Source organism: Balearica regulorum, chromosome Z (assembly GCF_011004875.1).
Source record: "Balearica regulorum gibbericeps isolate bBalReg1 chromosome Z, bBalReg1.pri, whole genome shotgun sequence".
In the NCBI taxonomy this organism is placed as follows: domain Eukaryota; kingdom Metazoa; phylum Chordata; class Aves; order Gruiformes; family Gruidae; genus Balearica; species Balearica regulorum.
The window spans coordinates 75,859,796-75,880,665 of record NC_046220.1 but is presented as its reverse complement, the minus strand read 5'-3'; the positions used below and the strand labels follow the sequence as shown (position 1 = coordinate 75,880,665).

Below are 20,870 nucleotides of genomic sequence, written 5' to 3'. Positions count from 1 at the left end.
TCTGTGCTTTCTGTGAACCTGGCTGCATAGGTGCTAGTGGACACAACCCACCCAGGCATAGCTCATGCTCTTGACCCTAAAAGAGATGATGGTCTTGACCCTGACAACAGGGATGTGTGTTCTCGCAGATGTCAGAGGATTGGCAGAGTTGCGTTCCCTTCCAGTAAGCCTGGTTGGGTAGCCTGCGTGCCCACTGCTCCCTCAGCTTCACTTGACATCCTGGTACATGCACAGCTCCTCTTGAATACTTGGCCATTGATATTTGTTGGAAGCTTGGACACCGGTAAATTTTATTATCCTTGGCAGCTAATTAAAGCTTTGTCAGGGAATTAGTAAGCTCAGTTTGTATTGATAACAAGGTCACTGTCAAATTGCCCTAATGTCTGGACATTAGAAAGTGTGAAAATGGGTGACTTCTCAATTTCTTTCTAGCCTCTCCTTGCTGGCACAAACCCACATGTCTTGGATTTCACTGCCTAAAATGTCTGAAATCTGCATGCAGTAATCCAAGTAACAAACAGCAAGATGATGATGAAAATCTCACTCCTCATCCCAGTGATTCATTTCCAGGCCATTTAAAACTTAAATTACCCACTGAAATTGGCTATTTGTGCCAAGTGCTGTGCCACTTGCTCTCGCTCAGGCAGCAAAATGCAAAGGGCTGACTTGCCTGGGGAGACACGCTGGTCTCCTGCCAACTGGATGCCCAGCAGCTCCTCCTGCCCATGTTACTCGCCAGAGCAGAGTCCTGCAGGTCAAAAGGCTGCTGCCCACACATCCAGGGTGCTGCAGTGCCCGGACCTCGCTGCCCAGATGAGTTTGTGTGTGGGGTTGGCCTGCGCTCTTGTGGTAAGTGATAAATGTCAGTCCGCAGAGGTCCAGAGGATGACTCCCATCCTGGAAACTCTGAGCTCATCGGGGATGGGGCGGGAGTCGGAATTGTCCCGGGCAGGCTCAGCAGTGCATTCCTCCATGACACATCATGCTGAAAGCTTCTAGCCGTTTCTCCACTACGTTCCCCTCTGCTTGGGGCTCCTTGTTTTTAGACAAAATGGCCAGTGCCTGTGGCATTGAACCTTCACACAACTTGTCTGTCCACTTTTTCCGTATCAGGATTTTTTCTTGCTTTGGGAGAATAAGGTAGATGACACAGCCTTTTGAATTGTTTTAAACTGGGGTTCCACATTCCCCTGTCACAGGCAGAAATTTAAATCAGAAGCATGATGCCACCAAGCAGGCGTGTGTTGAAGGCAGGCATTTCTTTGCTATAGAAATCCTTTGGCAGGGATCCTGTAGAAGCATTTGCTGTCGTACAGACAGAACCTTTAGCTAATCGGGTTCTCAGCCTGAGTGCTGCTTTGAAAGGCACTTTAAGTGCCTGTCCTCTCCTGTGATTCAGTAGCTTTCACGACCTCCCACTTACTTAGACTCATCAGTCTCTGTCATGAACAGCCCTGCAGGAGAGAGCCCCTTGTAACTGGAAAGAAAGAGAGGGGGGCTATGATGGGAGCATGTGAGAGCGCACAAATAACACCAAACCATATTTTTGCAGAACACAGAGAAGGTTGATTTCTCATACAACCACTTAGCCGACCCAAAGTTTGCCTTCTATGACCACAGCCTGGTTGAAGCTGTGAAGCTGAGTGATGTACCGACGCACAGGTTCTTCCGGCTGCTCTCGCTGTGTCACACAGTGATGCCAGAAGAGAAGAAGGAAGGTGAGAACTGTTGAAGGCATGAAACTGAGTGGTTGTGTTCACCCTGCACCACAGTATGTCTTCTCTCCACAGAAGCTGTTATCGGTCCTTTTGGCTCCCTGGTGATTTTTTGTAGTATATGGCTACACATAAGTCAGTGTCTTTGGAGATGCCACATGGGAAGAAAAAGGACCAGGGCCTCCACTCCCTCTGTGTTCCGGTGGTGGAGCTGACACTACTGCAAACACCACATCTCTGGAGTGCGGAACTTGCAGGTGCCACAGCTTCCCTGAGGTGGCAGATGGCTTGCCCCACTCTTTCTCTAGTCTGTGCCAAGTCCCCTAAAGCAAAGACCGTAGGGCACCTGTCCACTCAAGACTCACTCAGTGTTCCCGCAAGTACGGGGTCAGTCTCCTCACATCCCAGGCAGGGTGAAAACTGTGCTTTAAAGGTTACAACCATTAATTAATATATATAAGGTGAAAATATGGATGAGAAAAAAACATGCAGATGTAACTAGAAGGGGCTAAAGCCCAGGAAGTTGTCCTCTTGGTGAGATCTGTTGGACTCCAAAGAGAGTGCTAAAAGACCCCAGAAGAGTCTTGGGGGCCTCTTGCACTGGCCTGAAGCATGGGGCGCTGGGACTTGATGGAGATGTGTGGACATAAGGTGCTTTCTAGTGCTGCACCTCTGGGGCTAGGGAAAAGCAAAGGGTTAACTACTATACAATGTCTTTGACTTTGAATTTGTTTAGCCTCAGAAACAAGGCAGAAGCCACCTTGCTTTTTTTTCTTGCTTGTCAGGTAACTTGGTGTATCAGGCACAATCTCCTGACGAGGGAGCCCTCGTCACTGCTGCCAGAAACTTTGGATTTGTGTTCCGGGCTCGCACACCAGAGACCATCACTGTTGTAGAAATGGGAGAAACAAAAATTTACAAACTCCTGGCTATTCTTGATTTCAACAATGTTCGCAAGCGAATGTCTGTTATTGGTATGTTTTCTTTGCTCCCTTCTTTCCTTCCTGACTTATTAGGCTCTCAAGTTGGCCCTCATTCTGCTGTGATGATACCTTTTTCTAGGAGACTTCCTTTGCAATGTTTTCTGAATAATTTACTTCAGAGCACTTGAGATGGGCTGCCTTGACTTTTCTACTACATAGCAACAGTGCTAGATAAGTACTTAACTTAGGCCAGTGAGAGAACATCTTAACATTTGGACCACAATGATAGAGCAGCCTCCTGAAGAAACAAAGCCTTTTGCATATCTTACTTCCCTCGTTACAGTGCAGGAAAGGCCTTCCTTCTAATCGGCTTCAAAATTACCAGCAAAATCTGAGAAACTGGGAAAGGAGAATGCAAGGATGAATAGAGAAGCCCACTTTCCTGAAAGGAAAATGGAGAAATTATTCAAGAAACCTCGTGTAGCCTTTATTAACCCTCCAATATCCTCAGATATTTCAGGAATTGGAATATCATAACTGTAGCAAGAGAATGGTAGTACCTTTACTGGTATCGAAGCAGCAGGACCAGTTTCCTAAGAACAAATTGTTCTTGACTTTTGAATGCAGATATCCTGAGGTGTTGCCTGTAGGAGCCAAGTAGTCAAACAGAGCATCTGCTCAGACCAATGCAATCTGGGTACAGTTGCCTGTACCGCTACTGCTAATGTGGAGAGTAGTTGCATTATCTTCTGTTCTAAGCAAAGCTTGTCTTGATTCCTGGAAGGTTACCAACACTTGGTGGAGTTTGGACACCTCTAAAAACCTTTCTTTGTTTTGATGCAAGTGCTGTGAATCCCAGGTGCCTCGGTCTGGGATTTGTAGCATTTCTTTTCCTCTTCCTTGTAGTGCGTAGTCCAGAAGGTGACTTGACTTTGTACTGCAAGGGAGCTGACACCATTCTTTATGAACTGCTTCATTCATCCTGTGACTCTCTCAAAGAGGAGACCACAGAACACCTGAATGTAAGTGTTTCCTTCTCTGCAACATCTCTGCATTTGATGGTTTCCTTTTCTCTCCATTTCTTCTGGAAATGTACTTTGTGTTGAGACAAAAAAAAGATGTCAAAAGCAGCACCCAAGCACTAGTTTTTTAATATTATTTTTTTTGTGGGGAATGGAGAGGAAAATAAATTTATAAAGCCTTAGGTCTCAAATCAGTTGCCTAAGCATGGGCACCAGGTGTCATTTGAACTGCTCTAGGATATCCAGGACATTTGGACACATATGGCAGTACAACGCAGGACATTCAGAAGACATGTATTCCTCTGGGGTAGGAGCTGGAAGCCAGGCAGGATGGGTGAAACAACTGAAATGGCACAACGCGTCTGTGTTTTGGCAACTAAATTCCATCCAAGTCTTTTGTTACTGTACAACACATGCATTCAATGCATTCAAAAATGCCTTGAGTTGGAATAACTCAGGTGATCAGTGAAGAGCCACAGAGCTGTCTACCTTCGTGAATACAGTTCAGGTCTGCAGTGATTGCTATCCAAGAGGTCTCAGCCGGAGGGGATTGAGCAAGTGCTGGGACCTGCTCTCATCCCCTTCTTCCAGATCATATAGGGATATATTGACTGGGCAGCAAGGAAAATGCATCACTCAAACTTGTGGCCTTTTATATTGTTGTTGGTGTGCGCTGTGAGGTGGTTACTCACACAAGGGGATGTTTCAGCCAATATTTACTTCCCCATCCCCACCCCACAATGCCAAATCCTACTGGTATGGTGCAGAGCACAAGAAAAGAGAAAGTTTTGCCAGAGGGGTTGTGCAATAGCACAAACGTCTCTGCTCACAGCCTGGGGGAGCCAGACAAGGTTGCTGGTGAAGGAGAGGGCAGAGCAGAGATGGGCTGTGGATGTGGCCTGTTCCTGATGCACCTTGACTTCAGGCCTGGGGAAACACATCGGTTTTCACAGAGATATCTCTGTTTATCCACCAAACTGAGATTCATACTAGTGATCATACCTCTGCAGCAAGCACTTACAAGGACGTGCTGAGAGGTCAGGACTGACTGCACTCAACACTGTGCATTTCATCCAGCATTTGTATCCTAAAAATGTTGAGCCCAGGTCCAAAATTCAAGGCTGTGTTCAGTGTTTAAGGTCTCACTGTTCTGAACCTTATGTTGAGAAATACAAGCCTGGGAAGAAACTGCCTGGCTAATGTAAAGTTTTAGAGCCAGAAAGTAGGAAAGCTCTTTTGAATTTGTTCTTTGTAAGGACGATGGTTTGCAATAATAAAGTGGTCTGGAAGTAGTTTTTAGAAAGTACCCCAACGTTTGTGGTTTAAGGTGTGATTTTACCACCTTTCCTCTGCAGACTTTAGGCAAAAAGCTTCTACAGATAGCTATTTTCTTTCGAAGGGTCCTTTGTAAGCCCAGGTGAGCAGACTGTTCTTCTTTGACCTATTCTGCCTCACCATTGTCTTGCAGGAGTTTGCTGGTGAAGGTCTGAGGACACTAGTGGTGGCCTATAAAAACTTGGATGAAGACTACTTTCAGGACTGGATCAGGCGTCACCATGAAGCAAGCACTGCCTTGGAAGGACGGGAAGATAAATTGTCGGAGTTATATGAAGAGATTGAAAAAGACCTAATGGTTGGTGTTTCAGGGAATCTGGGCCAAGCTCTGGGGGAGGCAGCAGGGATGGTAGTTTGTCAATAAACAGCTCAGTATGACTTCAGTAAACATTGCTCTGCAAACAGCTCAGTGGGTTGTGTGGCAGGAGCAGTTAAGAATATGGCAGTCCTGGGTTTTCACTGGCACCTCCGTCAGGAGCCTGTAACGGGGGTGTCAGCCACCAGTGCAGGGGAATGGTTTTATTTTAACTCACGTGGGTGTCAGAGTAGCTTTCTCATGATGAAGTGACATACCAGAGCCTGAGGGAGATGACGTGGACACAAATATTTCATAGCTACCCTTTGTATGTGCAAATGGCTCATTTATTTATTTTCCTGTCTTTGAAATGGCAGGCAGTGAATAATCCCCAGTGCCCCTCCATTTCAGAGAGTGTCTTCTTTGTTCTTTCAGCCCTGGCAGGATGGGGAGATGATGTCCATGAACATATTTGTGTCAATTTGAAATAGGGCTAAAGTGTGATCTTCAAGTCATTCTTTTCTCCATGAGTGTTGTTACAGCTTTTTGAATGCCCTGGGCGGGGGTCTGCCTGTGTTTTAGAGCTGTGAATAATGAATGAAAAGGATGTGTGGGATCTGAGGGGAAGCAGTTCAGCTTTTGCACTCGCAGCAGTGCTTTCCTGAAATCTCAGAAATCTTGGGAGCCGTACTGTTGCTCCTTTCATTAGCTGTATGCTCAGGATGCTAGCAGGGCCTGGGAAGAAGCAAGTGTTAGCCACGGAGCTGCTGACCTCTGACAGTTGCATGGTCCATGGAGCAGAGTCTACTGCCCTTCTGGGTCTGGTCTGGGAAAACGCTAATCCTCCAGTCCAGAGAATACATCGTGTAAATGCTGTGTGGGTCGTGTTCAAAGCAGGGAAGACATGGAGGTTTAGGAGGTTAAGGAGCCAGCTGCTTTGCAAGAAAGGCTTATGAAGCTCATGGCCTGAGTAGAGAAGAGGTCACCAGCAGGAAGAAGTGTGACTCAGAGGAAAACTCTCTTTACACCAGACAGGAGTCTGTACAGGAGTGACTTTACTTCCCAAAGGTGCTGCAGGGAGAGACAGAGGGTTGGTGTAGGAAATCTTGGCTTGTGACAGAGAATGGGTGTGAGAGCCAGAGTCAGCAAGGACGTAGAAGGGTCTTGTGGAGATGTAGAGGACTGCCAAGTATCATAGGTTGATGGGCAAGAGCAGAAGTCTGTCTGTGTGGCAGACTCCTGATAAAGGGTCCTAGGGGGAGTAAGGATATAAGGACAAGATGGAATAGGGATGGAACACAGTTATACTCAGAGAATAGTACTAAAAATACTATTTATAGTTGATTGACCTAAAAACTAAGATCCACAGTCAGGAAGACATCACAACTGCCCCCCAGCTGCTCTTACGCTAAGTCATGGGCAGACAGGCAGAAGCCTGTCAGCAATACTATTGTGCCTTTCTGCAGCTCCAGAAGGGCAATGGCTGTGGGGAATGCATGCCCTGTTTTCTGTTCCTGGGCACATTTGACATCAGTGTCCATCTTTGGGCTTCCAGCTAAGACTCAGGCTGCTGAGGATGAGCAGGTACTCTTAGGAGGTGGCTTTTTATGCTACAAGTGTTTAAGTTCTCACTAGCTAGACCAGGGACTACTGATGTAAAATGTGGATTGTGCGGTTTTGAGGACCCTATAGAGAAGTTGCCTCAGAGCTGTTATCTACATTTATAACACTCACAAATGATGAATAATGAACTTCCCAGGAAGCCAAAAGGGATCTTGGGCTTAAAGCCAATCCCTGAATTTAGTCTTCCAACAGCAGATGCTGTCTAAACCTGAGCTAGTAGCAAAACCTTCATCCCCCTTTGACAATAGGTTAAAGCCATCAAGTATCTCCAAAATCCAGAAAAAGTAATAACTTTAAAATAATGAAGGTTTGTGTCTTGAACAGTCTGTAGTTTAGTTGTGTGATAGTGTAGAGCAGAGGTGGGAATAGGTCTGTTGAAGATGCTTGGCAGCCATATGACAATATGGCTGGGAGCAAGCTCCACACTAGAGGATGTGTATGGAGGTGTGGGGACACGGATCCACAGCTGTCTTTGTTTCTCAGTGACAGCTCTATCTACTGTGAAGGGGACATGTGGAAGAACATAGACCTGTAGGTCTGAAAACATGCTGGCAAATAATTTCATGCATGTTCATGATCCAGCTGAGCCTGGAGGAACAGAGACTAGAACATTGGCAGGATAAGGCTCTAGTCTATACACTAAATTTGCTGAGGAAGAATGAAAATTAGTACAATCCTATTCCAGGATTTCATTTGTGTTTGCTTGAGTAATTACCTGGAGGTCTAATGCTATCTCCTTTGCTAGCAATGGAAAAACTTACCAGTTCCCTGCCGCTTTCTGTTAAGCTGCTAGGTGCCACAGCGATTGAGGACAAGTTACAAGACGGAGTCCCACAGACAATTGAGACTCTTGCCAAAGCCAACATTAAGATCTGGGTTCTCACTGGAGACAAGCAAGGTAAAGGGGCTACAGTTTTGGATGTTGCTCTTCTCTCCCACCGGTGGGATGGTTCTGCTAACATCCATGTTCTCATTCTTTCTCCTTTGAAAAACTGCACAGAGGACAAACTTGTGGGGCTTTGCTTCACTGCCAGCTAGGCAAAACTCCAATTACTTGGAATTAGAGCAGGTAACTGTAGCTAGTTCTTAATTCCTGTCCTGAGGCTGTAAGCAGTGTGAAGGCAGCATCCTTTGCCTTTAGAGATGTGACAATGAGCATCTCATAGTCCCTGTCACGTGCTGTGAAAAGGTGTCAATTTAGTACAGCTGACCAACTTGGTAAAGAAGGCATAAAAAATCTTGTCCTGCTTTCCAGGGACTGTAATGCTAAAGTGGATATTGGGTCTGTTTCCATTTGGTCCTGGCATTAAAGATGTAGAATAGAAATGGAGGAAACACAGGCTTTTGGAGAAAGCATTCAATTGAAGAGAAATGTGAATAGATTCCAATAAATTATTTTGGAGAAACAGCAACTTCACTGAAACAATAAAGTTTCAGGGAGGACAAGTGTTTGCAAATAATTTCATCCAAGAAATGAGCAGAGAAATTTTGAGAAAAATGAACCATTTCATTTTGTACTGTTCCAAATGTAATAGTTTTGCTTATTAAATACCAAAATACTTTTTTTTCCCCAGAATTTTCTGAACAAAATGTCTTGATATTCTTCTTCAGAACTATGGTTTGAGGCTTTTCTGGGGGCAGGGGGAGGGAAAATTAAATATCCTGAAAACATTTTTTTAGAATCAACATGAAATGTTTCTTGTTGTTCCAAGTATGTTGACCAAAGAGTGTTTCAAGCTTTTTCATTCTGGTAGAATTATTTTTTTCTGTGGCCTTGTAAAACCCAATTAGGGGAGATTTGCTGCTACATCCATCAAAGTGATTCTCTTGTCTTTCTTAAACTGTTGACTCTGAAAGTCTCAGAGCTCTTTTGAGTGAGAAAGAGCTTTTATCATGTGTGTAAAAAGGCCACAGAGATGGTGTGTGAGGCTGCTAAGATGGGTCATCTTCCTGCTTTATCTTTCCCAGAGACGGCAATGAATATTGGTTACTCCTGCAACTTGCTGAATGATGACATGGAAGATGTTTTCATTATTGAAGGCAGCACATCTGATGATGTACTTAATGAGCTGAGGTAAATGGCTGAAATATACAGCTTCATTGCTGTGCACTGACACTGGAATGGAGCAGTGTTTCTATTTTTCCTTATTCCACCTTTTTTTTTCCTGTGGGCTTTACCGAACGCAGTTCATTCAGGGACCTTAGATAATGGTTAGCTGGCTCCCTGGAAGATCCAGCAATGACATAGTGTAGAAAGCTCCTCTGAGAATAAACTCTGAAGCTTCTTGATCCAAGAGCTCAAATCTACATAAATGTATAAGCAAGCAGAGTCAGGCAGGCAATATCAGCTGACGTTCCACAAGTGATCTGGAGCCGCAAAGCCTTTGGCCCCAAGTTTGAGCTATGCTGTTACTCTACTGCTATTGCCATTCATCCACACTGCTGTCCTTTGTCTGGATATGGTCCTTTTCTGGCATTATCTAGGAATCTGTCTTCCTCAGCAGACAAAAGTTCTTGGGTACAGGTGGAAAATACGAAGGTTTTTCAGTCCGTTTCTGTTGAAGTAGGTGGTCGTCAGACAACATGCACAGAAAATGTGGATGTCCTTTGGGATAGTGTCCTTCATAGCATTCAGATGATTTTTTTGACTTTAAATCAGCACAAGTTAGCACACACTTGTTAGAGTTTCAGAAGCATAGAGGTGATCTGCACAAACAGCAGCAGCTAAACCATGCATGTTGTTGTAGGCATACAGGGAAAACTGGACTAAAGGGAAGCATCGATTTTTTTATTTTCATAAAGTTGATTTAATAAAATGTATATCTTTACAAGCTTTTCACTATTATTCTGGATTATTTTTTTAGGAATGCAAGGAAAAAGATGAAGCCAGACTCCTTTCTGGACAGTGATGAAATCAACATTCAGTTTGAAAAATCTTCAAAACCACCAAAAATTATACCTGATGAGCAAGCAAACGGGGTGTATGGTCTGGTTATCACTGGCCACAGCCTGGTAAGGAAGGTTCAGATTCATATTAGGGCTGAGTTCCTTAAAGAACTTAATGGGATAGGGACATACTGAAAGTCTGAAAATTCTTTAAAAATTTAGCTCTAAAGGACAGGATTTTTTTTCCCCCTAATTGAAGATTAGGTTCAGTGGTTATCTGAGACATTAAAGGTGATGGGCAAGGTTTCAGAAGACTGGAACAAGGAAGAGCTGGCCCTGAGCAGGAGGGGTAAAGTAGCTGGATCAATTTTAATTTCCAGAAAGATACTAGAAAAATAATCGGGCAGCTTATGGATGCAGCAAGAAGATAACATCGGATATGGGTTTCAAGTATGCCAAGAACATATTCTACTAAGCATATCTGGTAACAGATTTTTTTATATTTAACAGATAGGATATGTATCTTATAACTTAAATAATAATTGCTTGGTGGTCTCTCCTGTAATGTTCTTCCAATCAAACTGAAGTAATATGGTCTAGATGAAACTGTTAAGGGACAGATGCAAGACTGCTTGGAAAGTACATCTCACAGTTGATCTAAAACAACAGTTAAGTGGCATCTGCAGGGGGCTATCCTATATCTATTTCATTTCAGTGTTTTATTTAACTGCTTAAAAGGAGAGCAGATAACACCAGGCAGGCGTGATCGAGTTCAAGATTAGATTTGAAAACAATTTTAACAAATTGGAGAAATACCTTGGAAAAATGGAGAATGCAATTCAGTACGAACAAATGCTGCCTTTTCTATTTTCATATAATTGACTACACACATACAAAATCAAAGATACATATGTAAGAGCATCATCTGTAAGACTTGTGAAGAAAATCTTCTGCTTCATTTGGCATTGGTAAAGTCTTAGTTGAAATATTCAACTTATTTGGGCCATTTTCTTTGAGAAAATGTAGACGAGCTAGAGATAGTACAAGGAAACCTCTAAGAGTGGTCATGTGTGATCTGGAAAGCATAGGGAAAAACTGAGAGGATTTCTGAGCCTAGAGAATACTGATCAGTCTTGGTAATACTCTTCAAGTAATAACAGTTAAACAAAGTAATGGAATTAAACTGAGACAAGAGAGTTTTGAATTAGATGTCTCCTGGTCAGAATAGTGAGGCACTGGAATAAGTTTTCCATCTTTGGAAATTTTTTAGAACAGGTTAGGAAAAAAAACAATTGAGATACAATTCAACCTATCTGGGAGAAAGGCTTAGTCTAGATCAGGTTTATTTGTCTACTGCATTTTGCTTTCCCACATTGCAGGGGAAGCAAATATGTAGACGTGGAAGGAGCTGGGAGGCACTGCCTTTCAGAGACAAGACGGTTCTGTTTGCTGTAGTTGCTACCTCTCTTGATGGCAGTCCAGCAAATACAACTCCCAGCTCTATACCAGCCCAGCAAATTACTATTTAAAAAATCTCATCTTGCTTCATACTTGGCTTGTGTGCCATGTATATGGACCGTGGACTAGAGGGGACACTTTCAGGCCATATCTACATTGTCAAGTACCCTCCCTCCCTCTTTTACATTTGCTTCCTCTGTAACTCCAGGGTCTTAATCCTCTTTAGATTCCCACTGCAAAACAAACAAAAGCTCTATGAAGTTTCGTGCATCTGCATGGGTGAATCCTCTGACATTCCAGCTGGCCACAAGCCCCTGCCTGCACCCACTCCATACCATCAGCCTGCAGGACAGACCCCGACCACTGTGCTACAGAGGCACCACTGCGCTACAAAGGCACCACTGCCAGCGGTGACAAAGCTTTCTTTTTATTCCTGGAAAACCACACACTCACCCACACCCTGGCAAGGAGATATGTTCCACACAAAGAAATTAAAATCTGAGCTGTGTGGGAGCAGCCAGCCCACATAGCCTGCAGCAGGGTGGACACAGCCAGTCTCACCAAGACCAGGGCTTTCTCCTGGGTGTGGACCACAAGGACAGTGTGGACAAAACTATATGTTATTTATTTATTTCTATGAACCTAGAGCTTGAACAATGGTAATAGTGCCAATACTGTCCCACTCAAACACAGCATCTGCTCAGTGCTGTATTCCTATGTGCAGATGGGTGGGATGGCACCAGCGGGACTATGCACACATGTGGTCTTGCTTAAACACAGCAAACAAACGGAAACGTTTGTAATGGCATCATCATACAACTAGTTGATTTGTGTGAAATACCATTAATATATCTACTATATGATAACATTTTGGTAGTGCTGTGCAGTGAGGATGTTGTGGCCAAAACTATCTCTAATGGCAGTGAGCGGCCGGTACTAAAGCTAAACCACGAAAAGGTCTCTCTTGTTGAGCAATCCTGCCCTGGCACTGAGGAGAGGGAAGCGGGGGCGCTGGTGACTCATAGCTCTGTTTCAAGAAGAAAGGATATCTGGCCTAAGGATTGTCTGCAGAAAGGGCAGTGGGCCTGCTGTAATGGCTCTGAGGAGGAGACAGCCCTGTAGATTCCTTCCATGCGTGTCTACTGAGAAGAGACATCAAAGAACAGAGCCAAAGAGCATGATCTGAAAGAAATACGAAAAGCTAACACTGCTCCCTTCCTCTCATGCAAAGCTGGAGGGGTGACCAGACATCCAATTATCTCTGTGTTTCCTGAATAGAAATAACATGACTGACTGATTTAAAAGGTCAGCACTCAGAGCGAAGTTGCCTTCTCCCTGGCTTTGTGTTTTGCTTTGTCATGCCCACCTGAGCTCAGCTTTTTCCATGTTTTTTTTAATTAACTTCCCCCAAATTGAAATCTCTTCTACTTATACCACAGGTCTCCCAGAGCTTAAAAATTAAACCAAGAGGGATGAGCAGAGAATCTCTCACATGGAGATACGCAAGGTTGTCTCAGGTCCAGCAGCCACATTGTTAAATTAATGCTCCTGTTGTTTCCATGGCACTGTCAGGTTACATCAGCCAGAGCAGCTGTTGTGTAAATCCAACTATGGTGCATCCAAGGTGCAAGCTTGTAGGTGCACTCCACATGGCATGCTGTTATGCAGTGTGGATGCTCCCTGCGTGGAGCAGATTCCCTGAATGGATGGATTCACTTGGGGTATCTCATACCTTCCTTCTGCTGAATGGAAGAACCAGCTCAGTTCTCATTTCCTTCCAGCCGCATGCTCTTTGTCAGGCCACAAGCTGCTCCTAGTCTGACCCAAACACCCTTTGCTCCTTCTTCTCAGGCTTATGCACTGGAAGGGAATCTGGAGCTGGAGCTGGTGAGAACTGCCTGCATGTGCAAAGTGGTGATCTGCTGCCGCGTGACCCCACTGCAGAAAGCCCAGGTGGTGGAGCTGGTGAAGAAGTACAAGAAGGCTGTGACCTTGGCAATCGGAGACGGTGCCAACGATGTCAGCATGATCAAAAGTGAGTGATGGCCAACAGCTGGCATGCTGCAGCAAATGGACTTGCTGCCGTATTAGCTATCCGAGGTGGCCTACCAGCAGGAGCACGTATTTGAGTGCCTTCTGTACCACCCTCTTTGTGGCATCAAATGCCTGTGCCCCAAGTTTCGGCAGGTTTCTACAGAGTGCTGTCACTACAGGCTACTCATGTCTCCTGCCTTCCAGGACACAGAAGAGGGCCCTTTGCTGTGCTCCTACCACCAGGATCGCAGGAAGCTAAGATGGCACTTACTGCCTGTTTCTCTGTTTCTACCTCAGAATAGACAAAAGCCCACTGGGGCTGTGACATGTCCACCTGTGTGTCTGCATAGCCACCATCGCAAGGGCAATACAAAGAACAGGCAAGTTTGTTTCAGACAGGGCCTGTCTGCAATGCAGAAAGAAAATCTTCATGCCTGTAAATAATCAGTATATTGTTATGTTAATTTTTTTAACATTTCCACGTGGCAGGGCCATCTGTCAAACACGGGCTTCTAGGCCCCTTCATCCTTGAGCATCATTTGATGCTGCATTACCTCAGTGAATTTATGAAAAAAATCCCCTAACTAGGTATAATTAAATTAAGATTATTCGGAAGCGCCTATTGCTAATCTTCCTTGTGTTAATTTTCAAGAATTGATTAAATGGCGCCTTTTAATTAAGAAAGAAAAGGCTAAGTAGGGAGCTTCAAGAGAGATAAGTCAGGCAGTCAGTAAAGAAAGGATAAGAAAAGCAAGTTAAAGTGTACATGATAATTAGAAACTAACCCACCCCTCACGAGAGGGTTGGGACTTTGGGATTTTATCAGTTCACTGTTCCGTGGAAACCTCTGAGTCTAACCAACCTCCAGCCATCAAGATTGTTCTCATTAGTTAAAGCTGTATAATTAGCTGTCACATTAAACTTATGTCCATGTTTAATAAACCCAAGTTGCTATTAAAAAGGACGTGACTCTTCTATCTAATTATTTGATTGAATTAGTAAAGCCCAGGAAATGTAGAAAGGCTACAGTCTGCCTTGTAGCACTGCGTCTGAGAAATCTATAAGGAATTTGAAGATTTTGCTTGTCTGGAGTGATGTTTTAAGGCTGCTGGAAGGACAGGGATGCATATAAATATAAGTCACGTCAATATAAATTAAAGTTATCAACAGCATAAATGAACAACAGTGTTTATGCTGTTGAAAACATTCATAAAGAAAACATGAGTTGTCACTGAGGGTGTAATTTCATTCAAATAATAAAAGCTCAGTCCAGTTATTGAAAATGTATCACCACAGCCAAAATCATAATGCTGATGAAGGAAATATTGCCCCAATTTTTTATTTTTTTAAAATAACTTTACATATGACTTTTTATGAAGGCTGGGAGGGAATTAACACAGTGCAGGGAATTCATTTAAAAAAAAGGGGTAATCAAAACTCTCACTGTAATGACATGATCAATAACCTTCTTGTTGCAGCTGCCCACATCGGGGTTGGTATCAGTGGCCAGGAGGGGATGCAGGCAGTCTTGTCCAGTGACTTCTCCTTTGCACAGTTCCGTTACCTGCAGCGCCTGCTCTTAGTGCATGGCCGGTGGTCCTACATCCGCATGTGCAAGTTCCTCAAATACTTCTTCTACAAGAATTTTGCCTTCACATTAGTGCATTTCTGGTATGGCTTCTTCTCTGGCTTCTCAGCACAGGTAGGTCCAGCTTCTGTTTTCTCATGGTCATGTCTAGCCTTTTCGAGTAAAATGTCTGGAAACATTTTAAAAGCAAATAAACTAAGCCATTCCTCTCACCTCACTAAATGGCACACAGGTCTGTCTTCTTCAGCTGTACAAGTATAAAGCAGATATTGCTGCCTTCATTGTGCTGCTGGTAGAGGACAGACGTCTGAAGATCGTTAGGCGCATTATGAAGCACTCAGGTCCCTTGTGGGATTTTTGAAAGTGTTCAAACTGACTACAGCCATCAGATAAGGATACAGATTACAGACAGGCCTGACCAGTTTGGCACAAATCTGTGTAAAACCTCTGCTTGCCCTGTTAGCACACTTGAAGCAATCAGTTTAACCCCAGGATGCCCGCGCACTCCAGCAGTTTGCAAGAGGAGCAAATCTCCTGCAGCGAAAAATCCGCTGTTAGTTTAAAACAAACCAATCTCCAACCCAGACCCTGGGAAGCGCAGATAGCGTGCAAATGTTAGCAGCCCCACCGGTGCTGAGGGCGCAGGGGTGCAGGCAGGGCGGTTGCCGTCCGCCCCTGCCCGCTGGCTGCCCGCCGCGGAGCGCTGCTCCCACCTGCCGGCGGCCGGGGAGGGGGGTGGTGTGCGTCCTGCTCTAGCTGCTGCCGGCGGTGGATGCTGAGCAAACAAGACGAGCATAACGTAATCCTTCCCCCCCCGCCGTGTATTCCCACAGGTAACGAGCTGTTTAGGGCTGCTGAGCTTGAGTCACCTTATATTTTTGGTCTCAGTAGCATCTCAAACCTAGATGTTCCAGCATTTAATTGTGTATACTTTTGAAGATATGGAAAAGGCAGCCTTTTGCTAACTTCATGCTCTGGTGGGTTTGCGTTTTTTTTGGGTTTTTTTCAGACTGTCTATGATGAGTGGTTCATTACGCTTTACAATTTGGTATATACCTCCCTCCCAGTGCTAGGAATGAGCCTCTTCGATCAGGTACTGTTCCTATCACCACTTGGATTTTTTTATAGGGGTTTTATCTCCAGGTGCTTTGAGCTGGTTCCATGAAGCAAAAGCAGCTGACTTTTTGGCTAGCTATTGTGGTTGCTCCTAAAACAGTTTCCTGCCAGTGAGACCTGAGAGCACAAAGTAAGGATGCACCAGGGAGGAGATGGTGTATTATCCTGATTTGGCCTGTGGGTTTTAGCGCATGATGAGACTTTTGGGTTAGGCTGTTGACTACAGTAAAAGCTGCCATTGCAACATTTCTTTGACATAGTCTCATCTTACTAGCTGTGTTCCTGAAGCCTGACAAGTTGACTTTTTAATGACCACACAGAACAACAAGTGAACAAGAACTCTGAAGCCAGGTTTTGCAGGTTCAGCCTTTCTAGTGGAAGTCTTCCTGCAGTAATTTCACATACACATTTTTATCTCATGTGCTATTACTGTTCAACAAGACATAGGAGCAATAAAGCTGCTCCTATATGCCTTTTACAAGTTAAATAAGTAGAAACTTGCTACTGCACAATGATTCACAATATTCAGCTCTGGACACTTAAGGGATCCAAGTCAGACAGCCTTGCCTGTGTGTGGACCCAGTGGAGGTATTTTCTATCCCTTAGCTTCCAGGCAACTCTCAGGAGAGCAGACCATGCAGTCTGCTTAAGATGAGATGTACTTTCATGTTATTTTGCAGCACTTGACAGCTTTCCCAGCACAAGAAAGGTGAAATTCAACATGGAAAACGTGTCTAGGACCCCTTGGGATGCGGCACGCTTGTCAGCACAACTGAGTGAATTGTATGCTAAGCCTTTTCTCATGGATATGCATGTCACAGGCACATGGCAACCCTAAGTGGTCTTGTGTGGTCAGCTGGGTAGGTGCCAGCAAACCTGACCATCTCTTGTCTACTTTCAGGATGTGGATGATCGTTGGAGCATGCTGTTTCCTCAGCTTTATGTGCCTGGCCAGCAAAACCTCTATTTTAACAAAACGGTGTTTGTCAAGTGCATGTTGCAAGGGATCTACAGTTCCCTCATTCTCTTCTTCATCCCCTATGGGGCCATGTACAATACAGTAAGAAGTGACGGGAAGGCCATTGCCGACTACCAGTCCTTTGCACTGATGGCCCAGACCTGCTTACTGATTGTGGTGTCTGTACAGGTAAGGCATCCCAGGTAATGTTTTAAGGAATTAGTTGTAGTTTTATGAAGGCAGCATCTGGAGGGCCGTTTAGAATCTTGTATTTGCTGCTGTATCTTGCATTCTTGCAAAGAAAAAGGTCTTGGCACCAGATTAGTTTCCTCAATTCAACAGAACAACGGATTTGGATGTTAGGAAAAATCAGAGTGACAGGAAAGCAGAGTTTTTGCCGTGTGAAGTTTACAGTCACAGCAGACAAAACAGTTAAGGCTGGGAGTAGAGAAGGACTCATTCCAGTTTTAGGGGATGGGTTTGAAGCATGGGACTAGCTGTCTGCTATCAGGCAGTTATTTGTAGGATCTCCACCATGAGGCTGTCTCTGTAGCCTGGCCCCATGCATGATGCAGATGGTAGACCTGCACCTGCTGGAAGAAATTGCTGACTTGGGTGGTGCAAAATTCAAATGATACTAGTGGGAGGAGAGAAATTTCTTAAAAGAAAAGTCAATCAATCATACCTCCCTAGATAATGGTTTCTGCTGTCTGAGGTCCTGTAGGCTCCTTCTCCTTACTTTCAGTGCTAGATCACAGCTTGGGGGTGGGGACATAAGTATGGCTCATTTGAGAGTATCCTGTCTCCAGTACTGGCCACCGGTGAATGTTTGAGAAGAGTGCAACAACAATGCAGATGTAGTAATGCTTGCCCTGAATGGTCTCCCAGCATCCTATGATCTGTGGCTTGGTATTTCTTGAGACTTGAATGAATAACAGCCTTAGGAGCAGGGGTACAAAGAAGAGGACAAGATCTCTAGCTGCGTTCAGCACAGATCTGTTAAATAATAAAGGCACTGACAATAGCTGTATTGCTCCATTCTTTCAGATTGGGTTGGACACCTCTTATTGGACAGTTGTGAACCAGTTCTTCATCTGGGGAAGCCTTTCTGTTTACTTTGCTATCACCTTCACCATGTATAGTGATGGCATGTACCTGATCTTCACAGCCTCCTTCCCATTTGTTGGTAAGCCCTGGGACAAATCTGGATTGCACTCAAAATGGGCATAGTGCAGGGCTTAAATCTGTTGAGTATTTCTAGTACATGTTATTGCCTTTCTAGAGGCAGTAACAGAGTATATTGATGGCCTTTTCTACAAGAAATGCCAGGGTATTTCTGAGGACTGCTGGGAATGCTTATTTTGAATCCCATCCATCCAGGTGAATGTGTGTCACATTCACTTCCTTGCATAAGAAGGCACATTCACATGCAGCCACAGGAATGATCCTTTAAATAAACCTACTGAGCTAGCTGGAATGCTTTCTGTGGCTCTTTCATACTCTGTGTCCAGGTGTCCAATTCTTACCAGTGTCTAGGAGCATTTTGTTTGCTGAAGGATGAGTGTTCGTTTGTAAATAAGTTAACATGTTGGTATAGGAAAGCATAGAAGTACAACATCCAGCTAGACATGAGAAAAATGCCATGTGATTATGGTGAGCCCTCAGCCAGGTTAAAGGGCAAATTCCCAACAAAAAAAATTCCAGTGACGACCAGGTCTTTGGGGACACTCTACATAACAGATGTCTGAACACATGCAAAGGGTGAAGAATAACATCAAAATGAGTCTGTCTCCTGAGACTTTGACCAGAAGGAAAATGAAAACTTAGCCAAGTAATTAAAATGTTTTCAATAGCTCTGTGCATCTGTAGCCAATATTGATACAGCATTGTTATGAGATTCTAGTTTTGAAATACCAGTGCTTTTTGTTTCAAGTGTCAGGTTGATGTATTAATCAATGCCTTTATCCAAGACTTGTTCTGCCCATCTTCACTGCAATAACATGATGCTTGGCCATTTTAGAAATATCTGAGATGCAGGTCAGTTGTTGCAATGTATTTTCCAAGCAGATGGTCACATCCACTTTAAGATGGCTTTTAGTATCAAAAGTGCTGAGAGAAGACTGAGTGTCTGTTCAGTTTCCAAAGACAGGTGGTAACTCACTTGCCAGGGATATCTCTGTCTGCTGCTCTGTTGATACTGCGTAGGACAAATTAGCCATAATGCTGAGTGCCGCTTAATAAGGTCTCAGTCTGAAACCATTTTTAAGGGAAGTGTTTCTAGTCTGGACTCAGACAACTTGTTTACTTTAATTTCAGTGGAGTTGTATTACAGCAGAATTTGGCCAACTGAAAAGAAAACATTCAGCAACTTTACTGCCAACAACAGCATCATTAAGGCCTGTAATGAGGGTTTTGCAGACTGTTTGGTCTGTCTTACATTCCCTCAGTTTTGGAGGAGCCAGAAGTGAGCACTTGGGTTTCAAAGAAGGTGGCAGTGTCACACCAGCACACGGCAGTTGCTCTGCCACTACACCCATTAGGCCATACTGTCTGTGCAGACACCCAGAGCAATGCACTCTCCTCTCATAAAGGGCTGTGATCCTATTGTCTACTGAGCAGTCAGAGTCAGTACTCCATATGCTTCAGGAAAAGGTGCTGTAAAGTAAGAAAATAATGTTCCTCCATTTGTACTAGAGTCCTGGCAAATGGTGAGAGAGCTGGACAATGCTGAAGAAGGTCTCTTGAGCATTTATATCAATCCTTTGCAGTGATTTGACTCTTTGTAAGGAGATGTCATTCACTATGACATCCCTGTCTCCTTGAGTTGTTGCTGCAGTTGAGTCTGGACATTGCATTTTTCTTTGCTCATCTCAGACAGTGATATTCATGTCGCTGTCTTCTCTACAGCAAGTTGATTTCACTGTTGGAGATGGTGTCTAGATTTTGGTCACCAAGTGCTTTGGAATCACAGAGGGTAAAAGGTTCAAGTGAATGATGGTGAGAGTGCTGCTGTTATGGTTGTAATCATGCTTTTGTTTTTCAGGTACGGCTCGAAACACCCTCAGCCAACCAAACGTGTGGCTAGCGATGTTCCTCAGCATCACCCTCTGTGTGCTGCCTGTGGTTGGCTTTCGATTCCTGAAGGCTCAGTTAAAGCCAACTCCCACCGATAAGGTAAGGAGATACCTTGTTAAACCAGAAATCCTGCTTACTACCACCTAAGCCTTCCATGGAGCCATACTGCAGCAGCCTCAGAGTGTATGTCCCTGTAGGTGCAAGTGCTGCTCTCCGTATGTCTCCTAGTCCCTTGAGAAGGAGGAATGAATTTGGGTTTTGGCACAGTTCAAACCATCTGCAGCTGGGACCAAGGCTGAGATTATTTAGATGTGGATTAGATTGCATAGATTGAGGAAGCTGCACTATTTTTAGGTGCCATGTTTAAGTGCTGTGGCTCAGTAGCAAAGCAGTGGCGTGTTTCAGTCCTCCTGCCTTGCTGCCATACAGCTTTTAGCCCGGCAGACCGCAGCCCTTCACCCTCCATCCCGGTGTACGTGTTTGCTGGGGACTTTTTGACTTCAGAATTTACTTCATTTGTAGCCAACAGTCATAAACAGTCTCTGAAACCAGCTGCCCTCCCTGAAACCAGAAGATGAGACCATTAGGGCAAGGAGAGGTCAGGAGAAACGTGGGCAGAGAGCGGACAGCTCACTGCAGCCAATGGACCCCTCCAGAAGATCAGCATAAACACAGCTCCACGGGCTGGCTTTCATACAAGAGCATCTGCTAAATGCTGCTGCCACCTGGTGCTTCCTTCCTCCTCCTGCACTGAGCTGCGGACACGAGTGTCTCTGAGCGCAGCACGCTCCTCAGTGCTCCTCAGTGGCTGCCCTGGTCATCCTGGATGTCTGTGAAGCTCC

The 20,870-nt window shown here is 44.5% G+C and overlaps 1 protein-coding gene across 5 annotated transcripts in view; it reads left to right on the top strand.

Moving 5' to 3' along the window:
- The window catches only part of LOC104637459 (phospholipid-transporting ATPase FetA), an 86,083-nt gene that overhangs the window by 62,158 nt on the left and 3,055 nt on the right, over window positions 1–20,870 (top strand). For all 5 annotated transcript variants that reach the window (XM_075740766.1, XM_075740764.1, XM_075740762.1 and 2 more), the window contains 13 exons: window positions 1,553–1,718; window positions 2,501–2,689; window positions 3,545–3,660; window positions 5,129–5,293; window positions 7,700–7,811; window positions 8,882–8,987; window positions 9,778–9,925; window positions 13,109–13,292; window positions 14,770–14,993; window positions 15,889–15,972; window positions 16,897–17,142; window positions 18,001–18,139; window positions 19,997–20,127. In XM_075740766.1, the coding sequence (XP_075596881.1) occupies window positions 1,553–1,718; window positions 2,501–2,689; window positions 3,545–3,660; window positions 5,129–5,293; window positions 7,700–7,811; window positions 8,882–8,987; window positions 9,778–9,925; window positions 13,109–13,292; window positions 14,770–14,993; window positions 15,889–15,972; window positions 16,897–17,142; window positions 18,001–18,139; window positions 19,997–20,127 (2,010 nt within the window). The remainder of the gene's footprint in view (window positions 1–1,552; window positions 1,719–2,500; window positions 2,690–3,544; window positions 3,661–5,128; window positions 5,294–7,699; window positions 7,812–8,881; window positions 8,988–9,777; window positions 9,926–13,108; window positions 13,293–14,769; window positions 14,994–15,888; window positions 15,973–16,896; window positions 17,143–18,000; window positions 18,140–19,996; window positions 20,128–20,870) is intronic.